This window comes from Oreochromis aureus, linkage group 10 (assembly GCF_013358895.1).
Source record: "Oreochromis aureus strain Israel breed Guangdong linkage group 10, ZZ_aureus, whole genome shotgun sequence".
In the NCBI taxonomy this organism is placed as follows: Eukaryota; Metazoa; Chordata; class Actinopteri; order Cichliformes; family Cichlidae; genus Oreochromis; species Oreochromis aureus.
Window position 1 is genome coordinate 35761495 of NC_052951.1, and position 16452 is coordinate 35777946.

A 16452-nucleotide genomic window follows, 5' to 3' on the forward strand; every position below is an offset into this window, starting at 1 on the left:
TCACCTTTCAGAGGTTTTTTATTCCTCTTCATTAAGAGTCAATCACCAATCAATCACCAGTCCGTACTGGCTTCTTCATGATCAGTAACTAAACTGATCAGCAGACAGGTGAACTGCTGCTCTGTGGTGTGTTGTCACGGCTGTGAGCGACGACGTCACTGTGACATCATCACCTGTTGTTGTTGTTGGGGTTCTGGATGAAGTTGATGGAGTAGGCACCGCTGGCCGCGTCCTGGTTCACCTGAAAGTTGTTGGTGGAGAGTCCGAACGGCCGCAGGATCATGTTACCCAGGTCCTTCAGCTTACCTGTGGGTCAGAGGTAACACAGAGATCACAGCTCCATTGTATGTCTAATGCATGGCTTTTATTCTGAAAGGACTTCAGGCCCTGCGCCATCAGGCTGCATTCTTTTATTGTTTAAGTCTCATCTCTGTAATGTGAACAATCAGAGCCAACAGCTGATCAGAGTTCATGCCTGATCTGTGTGTGCCTTTAAAATCACATGGATCGATCATATGAATTCATTTCCTCACTGTCACCGATTGGCTCCTCTCACCTGTCACAGGTGATGTTATGGCTGAAAAACACTGGTACCTTTTCAGGTGGAGACAAAGCTGCATGTCGCACCGACAGGTACGTACCACACATTCATGGATGATTGATTAAGGATGTGTTCAGGTGCAGTACGTACTAAGCATCTCCTCCTTCAGCTTCTCGTTCCTCTCCTGGATTTGCTGAGGCAGCCTCTGATGGAGACACACAGTTGGAGACAGGGTGAGACACACACAGGCGGGGACACACACAGGGTGAGAGAGAGAGAGAGAGAGAGAGGTCAGCGCCGAGGCGGGGGCTGAACCTGAATAAGCACAGAAGGCCCTGGTAAACCCTCCCTACTGGACCCTCTGCAAGCCGCTGTGACACCATCAAACTGGCACAGGAAGCTGCTGCAGTCGCCACGTTAGACGGAGGTGAAGAAGTCAAAACTAGAAGAAAAGTTTGAAGATCTGAGACACTGTCAAGTGGATTTTTCATCAAACTTCTGCAGCAGGTCCGACTGAATAGGAAATGAGGAGGAGTTTCTCTTTTACTGGCTGAGATGTTTTAGCGGGGGGTGGGGGGTTGCAGAGCCATTGCAGGGGTGGTGGGGTATGAATAAAAAACCCCCCAAAAACAGCTAGCATAATGGACAGGTTTTTGATGGGGCTCCCACACAAACACAAAGCAGAGGATGAAGCATCACCCGATATGCTTCCAAACCAAAGACTAGAACATATGATGAAACATATGTCGCTTTAACACAGATTTTACTTGCTGTCAAATCTTATGTTTTTTTTGTTTTTATTTGTTGTATTTATTTTTGTTTTTTGTATTTTAATTTATTAGAATCTATTTGAATCTACTGTTTTATTGACATCTCTTTCTCTTTGTAAGGTGACCTTGGGTTTTAGAAAGGTGCCCTCAAATAAAATTTATTATTATTATTATTATTATTATTATTATTATTATTATTATTATTATTATTATTATTATTGTTGTTGTTATTGCCTTTAGCTTCACCTGCACAACTGCTTTCGTCCAAGGTAGGTCTCCTGCAGGGGAAACTATCTGTCAGTGACACCTACCTTGGCACAACACTGAACCTGCCACAGTTTGTTCCCCCGGTTCACAGACAAACAGTATACCACAGCTGTTTATGTTTTAAACCCATTTTGCACAGAGCAGGGCTCGCAAAATCGCTAGCCCGACGTCCCGGGGCTAGCGATTTTTCCAGTCGGGCTACCAAAATCTATCTCTGCCCTGCCCGTCGGGCTATAGGAAGGACAAATATATGTCAGTGCTTTTGCATTCTTTCGGACATGTAGCTGGGTAATTGTGTCATTGGCATCGATGAGCCACTGTCACTATGTGACATATTGAAATCGCGTTTGAATTTGCTCTTGTTTTTTGCTTTCACTTTGCAATCGCGCGAACGGTGTGTAGAGAGCGGCAGCACTGATTGGTGAGTGACGATAATTTGCGCACCAATTCCTCTGACATCGTCTTATCAATCGTTAGCTTACTATGCGAACATGACAAGTGAACTCTCCCGCAGCAACATGTGAGAGGTTGATCGCGCAGAGAATCGCTCAGCGTTATGTGAGTGCGTGTGTAAAAGCGGCAGGATATATATTTTAGTTCTGCTGAGCCAAATAAGACCGGTCAGGGTGAAGAAGTGACAGCCAAAGAAAAGCTTGCCACAAAACGGAAAAGTTATGACAAATCAGACTATAAGGCAAAAAGAAAGTGCAGCTTTATGGTCTCATGGACAAAAGAATTTCTGTGGCTGCAATATGACAAGCTAAATAATCAGGGGTGCACATAAGTGGTCCGCAGGTGCGCATTCGCTGTCAAAATAATTAACGCGCACAAGATAAGAAGTTGCAACGCGTGTTTTAGTACATAAGATTTTCTGGAGGAGGACAGACATTTGTTTATAACTCTTAAAGATGTCGAAGAAGCTCCTTTAAGCAATTACTTTGGTGTTCCTCCACCTCCAAAGAAACGTCAGAAGGAGTCCGAACCACAAAAGAAGCGCGTACTCTCGGAAAAGTGGTTGCAGGAGGTGAGCTGGCTTCAAACAAATGATGAACGCACAGAGATGTGGTGCAGAATGTGCGCGTCTTTTATTTTGACAGCGAATGCGCACATGCGGACCACTTATGTGCACCCCTGTAAATAACAATGTTCTGCCGGGTGTGTTGTTGGTTTCCCTCGATTTCTGAGTCGACAAGCGCCTTTGTTACTGGGACCAGTAATTTTAAGAAAGGCCCCCATTAGAACCCATGAGAAATGCAAGAAATGCATTATTGCTCAGTCTGCAAATAACATACTAAAAATCAACCTGAAAAATCTGTTTAGTACTGTGTTGCAAAGAGTGAACTACCATTGGCAAAATTTAGCAGTCTTTGCAAACTTCAAAAAGCAAATGTCCTCGATCTTGGTTCCATGTACCTCTTACCTGTGACTTCAGTGGAAATTTCAAATTCAGGATCTGACACAGACTGATTCACAGTTCTTACAAGTTCATAGAAATTTCTGTTCAATTAGATCCAAGTATTTGAGTTGATGATTGTAATTTTTATACAATGTTGTAATTTGTGTTTCAACAATTTTATAATTAATGTTTTGTTTCCGTTACAATATTATACATTAAATTTAATATTGTAACGGAAACAAAACAGGAAACAAAACATAAAAAAATTGCTCCCTTTTTTATTCGGGCTACTTAAATTTATTTTGGGCTACCAAAAACTGTAGGGTTAGGGTAGGGTTAGTCCCTGCCCGAAGGGCTACCAGGGATTTTGAAATTTTGCGAGCCCTGCAGAGAGACATTTTTCAAAAATGTATTGATAGCAGTGTTGAACATTCTTACAGTAAAAACAACAACTATGTAAAATAATTAAATATGGTTTGTTTTTCTGTTATTTAAAAGCGGTAGTGGCTTATTTACTTACAACCTGTAATTTATTGAAGTAAACTTATATTTAATTTACAAAAGGTTTGAGGTGTGAAATAAACTACAATGAAGTTTGAAAACAAAATATGGGTTTGTGTGTGTGTGGTTGGAGGATGTGTTTGTGTGGGGGACCTAGCAAAAAAAGTTTGGGAACCACTGTTTTTTACTGAGGGAGTCTCCAAAAGTTGAATCTGTTCATCTGGACGTAGCGCTTTGTGGGAGAAACGTTTTGTCACTCATCCAGGTGACTTCTTCAGTCTCAGCTGACTGCAGGTTTCCCCAAACCTTATAAGCAGTACATTTGCATAATGACTGAAACCAGCACACTGAAGGAACAATGGGCTGGGAGGTCAGTTCCTTAATCATTAATATGCAAATTCTCATGACCATTGATCAACAATCACTGATCAATGGCCATGAGTACCATTCACAGAGAGTTGGGGAATGGCTGCAATCACAGCATTGTAAGATGGTGACAGATGTACCCTTAGGCCCCCTCCTCCATTCAGAGATGGTCTTTCCCTTCTCACGTAAATGGCCTCCTTGACTCCGCCCTCAAACCAGCGTTCTTCCCTGTCCAGGATGTGTACATCCTCATCATTGAAAGAGTGTCCACTGGCCTGTAGGTGTAAATAAACTGCAGAGTCCTGGCCTGATGAGGTTGCTCTTCTGTGTTGTGCCATCCGCTTCGCTAGAGGTTGTTTGGTTTCCCCGATGTATAAATCCTGCCAATCCTCCTGGCACTGAACAGCGTACACTATGTTACTCTGTTTGTGTCGGGGGACCCGATCCTTGGGGTGGACCAGTTTTTGGCGCAGCGTATTTTGGGGTTTAAAAGCAACAGAGACCCGGTGTTTAGAAAAAATGCGTCTCAACTGCTCCGATACTCCTGACACATACGGGATCACTACAGGTTTTCGCCTGGGCAGCGGTTGTCCTTCTCTCCTGGATCGGCTGGAGCTTTCTTTAGGTGCCTTCCCAGCTTTGACAAAAGTCCAGCTGGGATAACCACATTTACTCAGGGCCTTCTTGATGTGCTGTTCTTCTGCCTCCCTGGCTGCTGTGTCAGTGGAGATGGTGTTTGCTCTGTGTTGTAGCGTCCTGATGACACCCAGTTTGTGCTCCAGTGGATGATGAGAGTCAAACCTTAGATACTGATCCGTATGTGTAGGGTTTACGGTACACGTCAGCTTTTAGATGTCCCCATTACTGATGGAAATCTCACAGTCTAAGAAGGCTAACCTGCCACTTTTCATATCCTCCTGGTGAATTTGATGTGTTGGTCCACCGAGTTAATGTGATCCGTGAAATGTAGTACGTCCTGAGATTTTATTTTCACCCAGGTGTCATCCACATATCTGAACCAATGGCTTGGTGGTGTTCCAGGGTAGGATAGCAAAGCCCTCTTTTCCACTTCTTCCATGTACAAATTGGCCACGATGGGTGAAACTGGGAGCCCATGGCACACCCATGTTTCTGCCTGTAGAACTGACCCTTGTATGTGAAGTAGGTAGAATGAAGACACAGTTCCAAAAGCAAACACACTTGGTCGATGCTGAGAGTGGTCCTGCTGCTGAGGTTGGTGTCATCCTGTAATCTCACGGACTACCTCCAACGCTTCTGTGACTGGGATGCAAGTGAAGAGAGATGTAACGTAAATGACGAGACCATGGTTTCATCTGCCTCCATAATGACATCTCTCACTTTCTCAACAAAATCCAGGGTGTTCTGGATGTGGTGTTCAGAGCTGCCCACCAGCGGGTTGAGGATCGAAGCCAGAAACTTGGAGATGTTATAGGTGACAGAGTTGATCATGCAGACAATTGGTCTTAAAGGTGCACCCTGCTTATGTATTTTCGGTAAACCATACAGACTTGGTGTAGACTCCCCTGGGTACAGCCTGTGGTATGAGGTCCGGTCGATAGCCTTGTCTTGTTCTAACTGCTTCAGACAGTCTATCACCCTCCTCCTGTAGCCACTTCCTGGGTCTCGTTTCAGGGGTTCATAAGTATTTTTAATCACTGAGTAGTGACAAAATCTTCTCATGATAGTCTTTCTGGTTAAGCAATACTGTGCACCTACCCTTGTCTGCCGAAAGGATGATAATGTTGTTGTCATCACTAAGTGATGTGAGTGCCTTCCTCTCCTCCATGGTGATGTTGGATGCTGGGGGCTTTGCATTGCTGAGACAGGCCGAAACTTTCGTCCGTAGTTGCTCCGCTTCCACTTCTGCAATATTGTTGTTACGAATCGCTGTTTCTATGGCTGTGATCAGCTCCACTAGTGGGATTTGTCTCGGTGTGACGGCAAAATTCAACCCTTTAGCAAGGATGTTTTTCTCTGTTTGGCTGAGCTGTCTGTCAGACAAATTCTTCACCAACTTGTCCACATCCTCCGTGTCGCATCCTTGTCTCTTCTGGCCACTGAGGACACTCTCCGTATTTTGTGGTGGTTTCCGACGTACAAAAAGTAAGTCAAGCTTCCTTTGTTGCCTGGTCTTAGACTTCTTGTGCTGTGCTAGACGAGCCTTCTCAGTGAAGTCAAACACCTTTTTAAGAGTATTCTCATCTAAAAGCATAGTCAGTCTCCGTCGGATCCGCTCCTCTTGAGATTTTAGCATGTCGATGGTAAAATTTGTTTGCCTCACCCGTTCATTAAGCAACTGATGCTGTGCCTTCTGGAGGATTTTTGTTGCCCGGAAGCCTTTAACTGAAGAGCTCATTTGCAGACTTTTAGGAGTAATCCTGTTTTGTCGGCATCTGAGGCTGAATCTCAGGTGGTTCCTGTAGTCCGCCATCTTACGTGCTGTTTGCTCATACTGACGTACAAGCTTTAGGCAGTCCTTGCCAAAGTGGGTTAAAAGGTCTTGATGCATTCTCAATCATCCAGGAAAGTAAATCTCCAAAAGTTGAATCTGTTCATCTGGACGTAGCGTTTTGTGGGAGAAACGTTTCGTCACTCATCCAAGTGACTTCTTCAGTCTCAGCTGACTGCAGGTTTCCCCAAATCTTATAAACAGTACATTTGCAAAATGACTGAAACCAGCCCACTGAAGGAACACTTCAGTGGGCTGGTTTCAGTCATTATGCAAATGACTGAAACCAAATGACTGAAACAGAGCTCTGTTGAGCCAACCATCCCTTTAACATTAACTGGTAATGACTTCATGAACTTCTTCACAAATAACATTTAACTGCTACTGGGGGATTCCCAAGATGCACTGGGTGTTTATACACCTCTCTGCATTTAATCATTAGTTATTATTCAACTCTGGCTCTCTTCCACAGCATCTCTTTGTCCTGTCTTTATCATCCTCAGCCAATCTCTCAGATGGCCCCGCCTCTCCTGGCGGGGTTCTGCTGGAGGTTTCTTCCTGTTACAACAGAGTCTTTCCTTCCTACTGTCACTGTACCTGCTCATAGGGGTCATATAGCATAGCATAGCATCATTATTTATAACGCACTTTACAGCCAACAATGTTGGCCAAGTGCTACAAATATAAAACAAAGAGAAAACAGTTTAAATTACATATGGAATATCTTAAAATTAAAAATAATATAATTAATAAGAAACATATTAAGAGAGATCAACAAGTCCTGCTGTGCTGAAAGCCAAGGTAAATAAATATGTTTTAAGATGTGATTTAAAAACAGATAAGGAAGGTGCCTGTCTAACATGTAAAGGCAACTCATTCCACAATTTTGGTGCCGCCACAGCAAACGCCCGATCCCCTCTGAGCTTACGATTAGTCCTGGGCACACTCAGGAGGAGCTGGTCTGCCGACTCGAGGGACCGGGAAGGTATGTATAGATGAAGAAACTCAGAGAGGTACAGAGGGGCAGCATTGGACAAACATTTAAAAACAAATAAAAGCAGCTTAAAATGATCCTAAAATGCACGGGCAGCCAATGAAGTGAATATAAAACTGGGGTGATATGCTCGCATCTACGAGTGCCAGTTAAAAGATGTGCAGCAGCATTCTGAACTAGCTGCAGTCGATAAAAAAGAAGATTGACTCACCCCATAATAAAGAGAATTACAGTAATCCAGCCGAACGGTTACAAAGTCGTGGATTACTGTTTCAAATTGCTGTCGCGCAAGAAAGTGCTTAAGTTTGGCCAGCTGCCTCAGATGAAAGAAACTAGACCTTACAAGCGACCCGATCTGGCTTTCAAGCTTAAATTCAGATTTACAATCTCTGGTTTACAAAATGATTTCAGGGATTGAAAATCAACACACGGAACACCAGTGGAGGCAGGTCTGAACACCATTACTTCAGTTTTAGAATCATTAAAACAAAGAAAGTTTACCGCTAACCATGACTTGACGTCCTCCAGACATGTTTGCAAGCGATTTACAGACAACCCATCTTTCTCTTTAAGAGGAACATAAATCTGGCAGTCATCTGCATAACAATGAAAAGAGAGTCCGTGTCTCCTAAAAATTGAGCCCAAGGGAAGTAAATAAAGCGAAAACAGGATAGGGCCGAGAATGGAACCCTGTGGTACTCCATGAGACAACGGAGCACGGGAGGACTCACAGTTTCCTAAGCGAACTGAAAAGGTTTGATTTGTTAAGTAAGACCTGAACCATTTCAGAGCCACACCTGTTATACCGACACACTGCTCCAAACGCAAGAATAAAATTTCAGGGTCTACAGTGTCAAATGCAGCAGTTAAATCGAGTAAAATAAGAATGACACTTTCACCAGAATCACATGATAAAAATATATCATTAAAAATTTTTAAAAGTGCTGATTCAGTGCTATTGCTTTAAAGCATTGCTTTAAAACCAGATTGGAAAATCTCTTGAACATTTTGTGCATTCAAGTACGGGATCAATTGGTTATATACTACTTTTTCCAAGACTTTAGATAAAAATGGCAGCTTAGATATTGGTCTAAAGTTTTCAACTTCATATGATGGTTCTGTATTACTGCAGGGTCTTTACCTGACAATTTAAAGCACCTCGAGGTGACTGTGGAGCTGTTTAAGCTGTCTAAGTACAACTGAACTGAATTGAGCAGACATGTGGATCACCTGACGAGTAATCTAACAGCCCCCTCTAGGGGTGAAGGTGCAACCTCACAGTCTTTGATGAAAAGGATCAGAGGAGGTGACGTGAAGGCATGATTTGTTTAAATTCTGCTTTATTTCACCTGTGAGTGAAACTCAGTGCAGGACCGGATGCTGCGTGTTAATTTAACAATAACAGAAGAGTCCAAAGTGAAGCTCCGCCCCCTGCAGGAATATCTTTTCGTGTAACATCAGTCAGGTTTTAGTGTTAAATAAAAGCCGCGATGTAGTGAGCCTTTCCTCGAACTGCGTCAGCGCCTCTGAGAATTCAGGATGCTGTCCGAGTGTCGTTTACATCCACGGACACACAGCAGGGAGGCGGTTTATGTAAGGCGTGGTTACAGCGGGCGGGAGCCTGCAGAACAGGTGAGGCGATGTGATGCCATACATACGTACACGATTCTTTCTAAACACGACTGAATCCACAGAGGAGCATCCTCATAAAAACAAGCTGAGTTAGACGATGACTGATGGTGTCAAACAGATGGTGCAGGTGATTCCAGCTGTTCCCCCTCACAGCAGGTGTTTGATTTCACTTCCTGACAGCACTCACATGGTCTCAGGCCTGCCCGGAGTCTGTGTGTTCTCCCAGCATCAAACCGGGGACCCTTCACATGTAAGAGTTAAGGTGTTAATCACCACAGTAAGTCTATAAGATCAGCACCAACACGAGTGCTCTTCTTCTACAGAGAAGTGACCTCAGCAGGGCTTTGAGAACACTCTGACCTGGCGCCGTCATGAACACACCACAGTGGTTACCATGGTGACCTGCCTACAAGACAGACAAACTGTAACAGCCCACAGACGTCCTTAGTTTGAGAGCTTTTCAGTGAATTTACATTCATCATGATTTCACCTACACAGTACTCCATCAGCCGGGTTCACTTCCTGTTTCTAAAACTCCGGTAACGTTAACTGGCATTGTAGCTTAAAGACTCATGAATTACACATGAGGCAAACTGGTAACAGTTTGCAAGATGGCGCCGAGTGTCATGGCACGCCGTCTCCCGGTCCCGATATGTTTCTTATTTATGCTCTTAGTGGTGTCCCTGCTAGTTTTAAAAACCCACTCTTTGTTGGTTTATGAGCGACAGATGCTGCTTAACATCCGTGACTCACTACCGAAGTTTCCCAGCATTAACGAGCAATGTGGAGGACTCCGCCGCCGCTGGTGTCGATGCGGAGGAACTGCACCGCTGCGATCCCCTTGGACTCCTTGAGCGAAAGCGCTGGATAAATGGACGTGGGCGTGGGCGCGCTCTGGGAAGCGTGTTCGGGTTAGAGCTCGCATGCGGTGGGCTTTCACCATCGGCGACCCTCGCTGTTTAGGACCTTACTCTGGCCTCAAACAGCGTTGCCTTCTTCCTGTTTACCGGCGTCATCGGAGCATGCTCACCGGATGCTGCTTTATTGGCGCTACGCCCGACGGGATGCGAGGGAAGGTGGAGTGAATATAAATAATCTACAACTGCTGCCTGCCACCACAGATGGACAGAGAGTTAATTTAGCTCTCTTAAACACAAGATCGGTATCAAATAAAACTCATGTTCTTGAGACTTTTTCGACACGTATAAATTGGATATCATGCTCCTAACCGAGACATGGCTGCGATGGGGAAGTGGCACCCTTGTTGGATCTGTGCCCCACTGATGCCAGCTTTTTCAGCTCCCCAGGCTGTCTGGGAGGGAGGCGGGTAGCCTCTATCATCAAAAGCTGTTTTAAATGCAAACAGATACAAAGTCCTGGTGTTTTACCTCATTTGAGTCCCAACTCCTGATCTTAAACTGTCCTATGGTTCTAATTATAGTCATCTATCGTCCACCTAAATATAATGATTTGTTTATCTCGAATTCTCAGACTTCTTGACATGTTTTATTGTTCACTATGAAAGGATTCTTATAGTGGGGGACTTTAATATCCATTTGTGCTGTGAGGATAAACCCTGGTCAAAGATTTCTTAAATATAATTGACTCCTTGAATTTTACACAACTGATGTCTGGGCCAACACGTATGGGCCACACCCTAGATCTTGTCTTAGGTTATGGACTGAATATATCGATGACTGAAAACTGTCTTCTACCTATTTTAGACCACTCAGCAATTTTATTTGATATTCTAATCCCTAAATCTCCAGCTTTTGAGAGGGGAAAACTGCCCTCAGATCATCTCGTTTTATTAGCCCTGAGGCATTGCTTGGAGTTAAACTACATCTACCTGAGGTGTTGGACCCCATTTTACCCAGGGGTTATGTGTGGACTCTTTGACTGTGAACTTAAATAATACACTTCTTGAGCTACTGGATTCTGTTGCTCCCGTGAAGAAGCTAAAATGTCAAAAAAAGAACCCTATGCCTTGGCTAAGCGAGGAGCTATTGAATCTAAGGAGAAATTGTAGAAAGGCAGGCGTCACTGGAGATCTTCCAGATTAGAAGTATTTCTTCGGGCTTGGAAGGACTCCCTGACTTCTTTCCAATCAGCGATGTTGACAGCGAAAGCAAATTACTTCTCAAATCTTATCATGAGTCATAAACATAATTCAAAACTATTATTTAACACAGTATCACAACTTACAGAGAGCAAGTCAACTCTCTGCTGTTCTAACTTGATGGCTCATGATTTTCTTGTGTTTTTCAGTGATAGGCGGACACACTTAGGAATCAGATTATTCCTTCCTCAGGTAGTTTGTCAGACTACTCAGATGTCTTGCCTGTTGCTGCTGATAAACTGTTCTCTGATTTTAAGGTCATTTCTCTGTCTGAATTAACCAAGGTTGTAAAAGCAGCTCGTAGTACAACCTGTTCATTGGATCCTTTACCAGCCTGGGCTATAAAAGAACTGTGGTCAGCATTAGGACCCTACATTCTGTTTCTTCTAAATATTTCATTGATGACTGGAGTCTTCCCTGAATGTTATAAATCAGCTGTGGTAGTGCCGATCTTGAAAAAGCCTGGACTAGATGTTGACATGGTTGCAAACTATAGACCCATCTCACATCTGTCTTTCTTGTCTAAAGTCTTTGAAAAAGTGGTTTTTAAGCAGCTCACTGAGCATTTGTCAACAAACAATTTGTTTGAACCATTTCAGTCTGCTTTTAGACCAAATCACTCCACAGAAACAGCTTTAGTAAAAGTGGTAAATGATCTGCTGGTACATGCAGACAATGATCGCACTTCAGTCTTATTACTACTGGACCTAAGTGCCGCATTTGACACTGTTGATCACGGCATTTTATTGGATAGGCTTGAACATTTTATTGGAATTACAGGGAATGTTTTATCATGGCTGAGATCTTACCTGTCAGGGAGGTCTCAGACTGTTAGTTTTAAAAATGTTCTTTCTGAGACCTGTGTGGTGAGGCATGGGGTCCCTCAGGGCTCTGTGCTTGGACCACTGCTGTTCTCTATGTATCTGTCGCCTCTTGGTGCTCTTTTACGTTCTTTTAAAGTAACCTTTCATTGTTATGCTGACGACCTGCAGCTCTATGTTCCTCTAATAATTGGAAACTGTACTGAAATCTCTAAATTGGAATCTTGTCTATCAGCAATTAAGGGCTGGTTATCGGATAATTTCCTGTGCTTAAATACTGATAAAACAGAGTTGATGGTCATTGGACCGCCTAAATTTCAGCACTCGTCCCAAAATTTTACCCTGAGAATTGATGATAGGGTCATAACTTGTAGAGACAAAGTAAAAAATTTGGGCGTGTGGTTTGACACGGCGCTCTCTTTTGAGTCTCATATAAAAGAAATAACAAAAACCGCCTTTTATCACTTGAGGAACATAGCTAGAATTAGACACGTTTTGTCAAACGATACTGCAGAGATTCTTGTTCATTCATTTGTGTCCTCACGCATTGATTACTGTAATGCTCTTTTCTCAGGGCTACCAAAGAAAAGTTTTAAAGGTCTACAGATGGTGCAAAACGCAGCTGCTCGTATTTTAACAAGAACTGGAAAATTTGAACATATTAGCCCTGTTTTATACTCTCTTCATTGGCTACCTTGTCCGGTTCGAGCTGATTTTAAAGTCCTGTTGCTCACTTACAAGGCTTTAAATGGATTAGCACCTTCAGTATCTCTCTGACCTTTTACACGGTATATTCCATCCCGTGCTCTCCGATCTCAGGACTCTGGTCTTTTAAAAGTTCCTAAAGCCAGGAAAAGAAAATTGGAGAGCGTGCTTTTCTTTTCGTGCCCGGTTTTATGGAATAACCTCCCTCAAGATATTAGGCAGGCATGCTCTGTCGAGGTTTTTAAAGCTAAGCTGAAGACACACTTGTTTACCTTATCCTACATGTCTTAACTCTATGGCTTTTAGGTTTTAAATGTTTTCTTCTTTTTATTTTGTTCTTAATTTCTCTTTTTTCTCTGTTCTTAACTTGTACTGTGTCTCCTATCTGTAGTGCTATGTATTACTTTTAAACCTTTTTTTCAAACAGTTGTACAGCACTTTGCTTGAAGGTGCTTTATAAATAAAGTTATTATTATTATCATTATTATTATTATTATTATTAAATGAAATGGAGAATTCCAGCTTCTTTGGCTTTTAGCTCACATTTTAGATTATAACATTAGACAGAGCTTGCCTGGTTCTGCCTTGTCCCACAGTCAGTGAACTCACCATGGCCGCCTGCCTGGCAGCAACATTGTTTGGGTCTCGCTCCAGCACCTTCTGGTAGTCCTCCAGAGCCTCGTCCAGCTTCTCTGTCTGCTCGTAAAGCTCCGCCCTCCTCAGCAGCGCCCGCAGGTAGTCAGGATCCAGCGCTATTGCTATGGGAACCACAAAGCCAATCAGTCAGTACAATGAATAATCATTACACAGCCGGTGCTACCCAGGAGGGGTGTGATGTCATCACTCACCTCTGCTGCAGTCTGAGATCGCCTGCTCCTTCAGATCCTGACAGAGACACACACTGTTAGTACGCCGCTAACCTGTTAGCACCCAGCTAATGGCATTACTGATAACTGATCATTGCTAACATGCAGTGTTTTGCACATGCTTCAAACCTTTGCTCTCATTGGCCAATCAGGAGGAAATGCCCACCTGCTGAACCTGGTGACTCGAGCAAACTGCAGTCACAACATTAAATGTCCAGCGGCCTAATTTGGGGCTGTGTCAGCTTACCCACGCACAGGGCATCACACAGGAAGTGACACAGAAAGTAGAAAGGTTAGGGGGGCGGCTGTGGCTCAGGCGGTAGAGCAGATCAGCTACTGATTGGAAGGTCGGTGGTTCGATTCCTGGCTTCCCCAGTCTGCATGCCAAATATCCTTGGGCAAGATATTAACCCCAAATTGCCCTCCGATGCGTTCATCGGAGTGTGAATGTGTGTGAATGTTTATTAGTTGCACTTGTGTTTAGAAGTGATCGTGGCTCAAGAGTTTGGAGTTCGCCTTGTAATCGGAAGGTTACCGGTTCGAGCCCCGGCTCGGACAGTCTCGGTCGTTGTGTCCTTGGGCAAGACACTTCACCCGTTGCCTACTGGTGGTGGTCAGAGGGCCCGGTGGCGCCAGTGTCCGGCAGCCTCGCCTCTGTCAGTGCGCCCCAGGGTGGCTGTGGCTACAACGTAGCTTGCCATCACCAGTGTGTGAATGGGTGGATGACTGGGTATGTAAAGCGCTTTGGGGTCCTTAGGGACCATAAAGGCGCTATATAAATACAGGCCATTTACCATTTGTATGAGTGCGTGTGAATGAGGCATGTTGTATAGAGCGCTTTGAGTACTCCGGGAGAGTAGAAAAGCGCTATGTAAGAATCAGTCCATTTACCATTTACCCAAGTTTCAGAGGGAAAGGAGCGATGTTTACAGCGTGAGGACGCTTCCTCCTGATTGGATGAGGTGTATCTGTGTGCGGAGCCACAAAGGGACTAACCAACACAAAGCTGTGTTAGAGGTGAAGCAGGTACTCATAGAACCAGACTTCCGTCACACCAAGAGCGCTACATCCTTCATGTTAGCAACGATACCGGCATAGAGCTAGCATGTTTTTAGCATGTTACCAGGTGCAGCCTCGCGGCGGCTCTATTGGAGAACAGCACGGCTCGCTCTCTGCTGAAACAGACGGGGCACACAGACAGCGCATCCGTGTAGCTTCGCCCCGCCTCCGCCCAGTCTGTGGAGACAACAAGCAAACGTTACACACCTGAGCCCAGAGCCCACCTGGCATCTGTACCGCCAGATCACCACAGTTACAGATCAACATGTATGATATCACCATTTCTGAAGACAGCTCAGTTTCCTCATGAGCAACAGTAATAAATAATATTGATTGTTCCAGCAGCTCAGACTGAATGTGATCATGTGATTAAGTCTCTGTCAGTCAGCTGCAAACACAGAGCATATACCTGAACACGTGTTCATCCAATCACATTCATTCACCCTGATCTGATTTCACGTCTCCTTCATCAGGCCGTGGGAGAGGAAACTTTCATGTTTCCATGGATACAGGTTCCATGGATAAAGTCTCACACGCAGGCGGCAGCACTGAGCACGCTCAGACACAAAATCATTCACTGCAATCAAAATTTATTTTCCCGCCACAGATCACCAGATTCTGTTGGTTGGAGTCAGAGGTCGTTCAGGGTCAGAGGTCACACAGACTCTCACCTGTGGTTTAGGCGGTTCATGTTTGTGTGAGATGAGTCACATGATCCATACTGCCCTTTTTAAATTGGTCAGAAGCAGCTCATTTGACCATGTAAGGGAAACCCTGATAGTGTGACCTCTGACCCCTTGCAGTATGCAGGACGAGCTCCACAGTGCTGATCTCACAGACTCACCTCCCCTCTTAAAGTGGGCGTTTCCCGCCTCCTTCAGACTGATGCTCTGCTGCCGTCGACTCTGAAAAAGAAGAACTCTGATTTACCACCGTGTGCCGACACCTAAATGCCTCTAAGTGCAGGTGCCCGTCAGCAAGCGTTACCTCCATCTCCTCCTCGGTCAGCTCCTTTTCCACCTCCCTCAGGTAATCATCATCAAACTCTACGGCTGGGCCCACCTCCTCCTTCAGCTCTGAGTCAGAGTCACGCAGGGAGTCTCCATCTTGTTGCTCCTTCACCTCCTCCTCTTCCTTCAGCCCGTCTACCCCCTCCTCCCCCTGCTTCACATCCTCTGTCTCCAGCAGAGCTTTCACCTCCTTCTCATCCTCCTCTTCCTTCAGTCTGTCTCCCCGCTCCTCTCCCTGGTGTCCTTCTGCTGCCTCCCTCTCTGTGTCTCCTCGTTCAATCTGTGTGTGTTTAAAATGAACATCCTGCTGGCTCTCCTCTCCTCCTGCAGTGGGGTCAGGAGGCTCCAGCGTGTCCGGACAGTCATAGAAGTCCTCCTCGTGCTCCTCCTCCTCCTCCTCCTCTTCCTCCTCGGCCCTGCTGTGTCTCTGTATGCCTCCTCCGCTCATTCTGAAACTCTGAGATAAAATAAAAATTTAACTAACCGATTAGAGGCCTGACCTTTGACGTCACACAGAGCCAGTGTTAGCCGGCTAGCTGTGACTGAGCTAACAGCTTCAGTTCCTGCTCAGCCTCACTCTTCTTCTGTGGTGATCAGCTGATCAGCCACCGCAGGATCAGCGCGTCTGCGTCACTTCCTGCTGATCAGCGGGTATTGAACACTGGTCAGGTTTCTGTTTGTTTACTACGAAGCTATATGCTAACAGCTAAGCTAACGGTCAGCTGGGACTCTACACGCACGTGTCAGCCGCATCCAACATCACGGTTCCGCCTGACGTCATCGAGGTGACGGTCCGTTGCAGATCGATAACCACAGAAACGTTACAATCAGCTGCTTTTCGGTCTCACCTGTAAACACCGGTGAATCTGCGCGACCACGCTCCCTGACGTCACTTCCTAGACGAGGAACGCTTCCGCTTCCATTTTAAAGTGTCC

The 16452-nt window shown here is 44.8% G+C and overlaps 1 protein-coding gene across 3 annotated transcripts; it reads right to left on the minus strand.

Moving 5' to 3' along the window:
• ttc1 (tetratricopeptide repeat domain 1) lies at nucleotides 1–16452 on the minus strand. 3 transcript variants are annotated; one of them, XM_031754425.2, is made up of 8 exons: nucleotides 16366–16452; nucleotides 15495–15974; nucleotides 15352–15412; nucleotides 14572–14684; nucleotides 13431–13467; nucleotides 13192–13340; nucleotides 692–746; nucleotides 1–306 (listed from the first exon to the last, which is right to left on the minus strand). In XM_031754425.2, the coding sequence occupies exons 2-8, from the start codon at nucleotides 15963–15965 to the stop codon at nucleotides 170–172; spliced, it is 1023 nt and encodes a 340-aa protein (XP_031610285.2). In that variant the 5' UTR covers nucleotides 15966–15974; nucleotides 16366–16452; the 3' UTR covers nucleotides 1–169. The 3 variants fall into 3 exon arrangements, 2 of the variants coding, with proteins under 2 accessions (XP_031610285.2, XP_039474798.1); XR_005614696.1 differs by adding an exon at nucleotides 12656–12718 and having other exon boundaries at nucleotides 230–306; nucleotides 15495–16416; XM_039618864.1 differs by having other exon boundaries at nucleotides 174–306; nucleotides 642–746; nucleotides 15495–16415.

Excerpts from the sequence above, each read along its gene's own strand:
- ttc1 (XM_031754425.2), bottom strand. The coding sequence starts at position 15,965 with ATGAGCGGAGGAGGCATACAGAGACACAGCAGGGCCGAGGAGGAAGAG. Across the intron at positions 15,413-15,494 it reads TGACCGAGGAGGAGATGGAG|AGTCGACGGCAGCAGAGCAT; the intron begins GTAACGCTTGCT and ends CTTCTTTTTCAG. Across the intron at positions 14,685-15,351 it reads CGCCCACTTTAAGAGGGGAG|ACTGGGCGGAGGCGGGGCGA; the intron begins GTGAGTCTGTGA and ends TTGTCTCCACAG.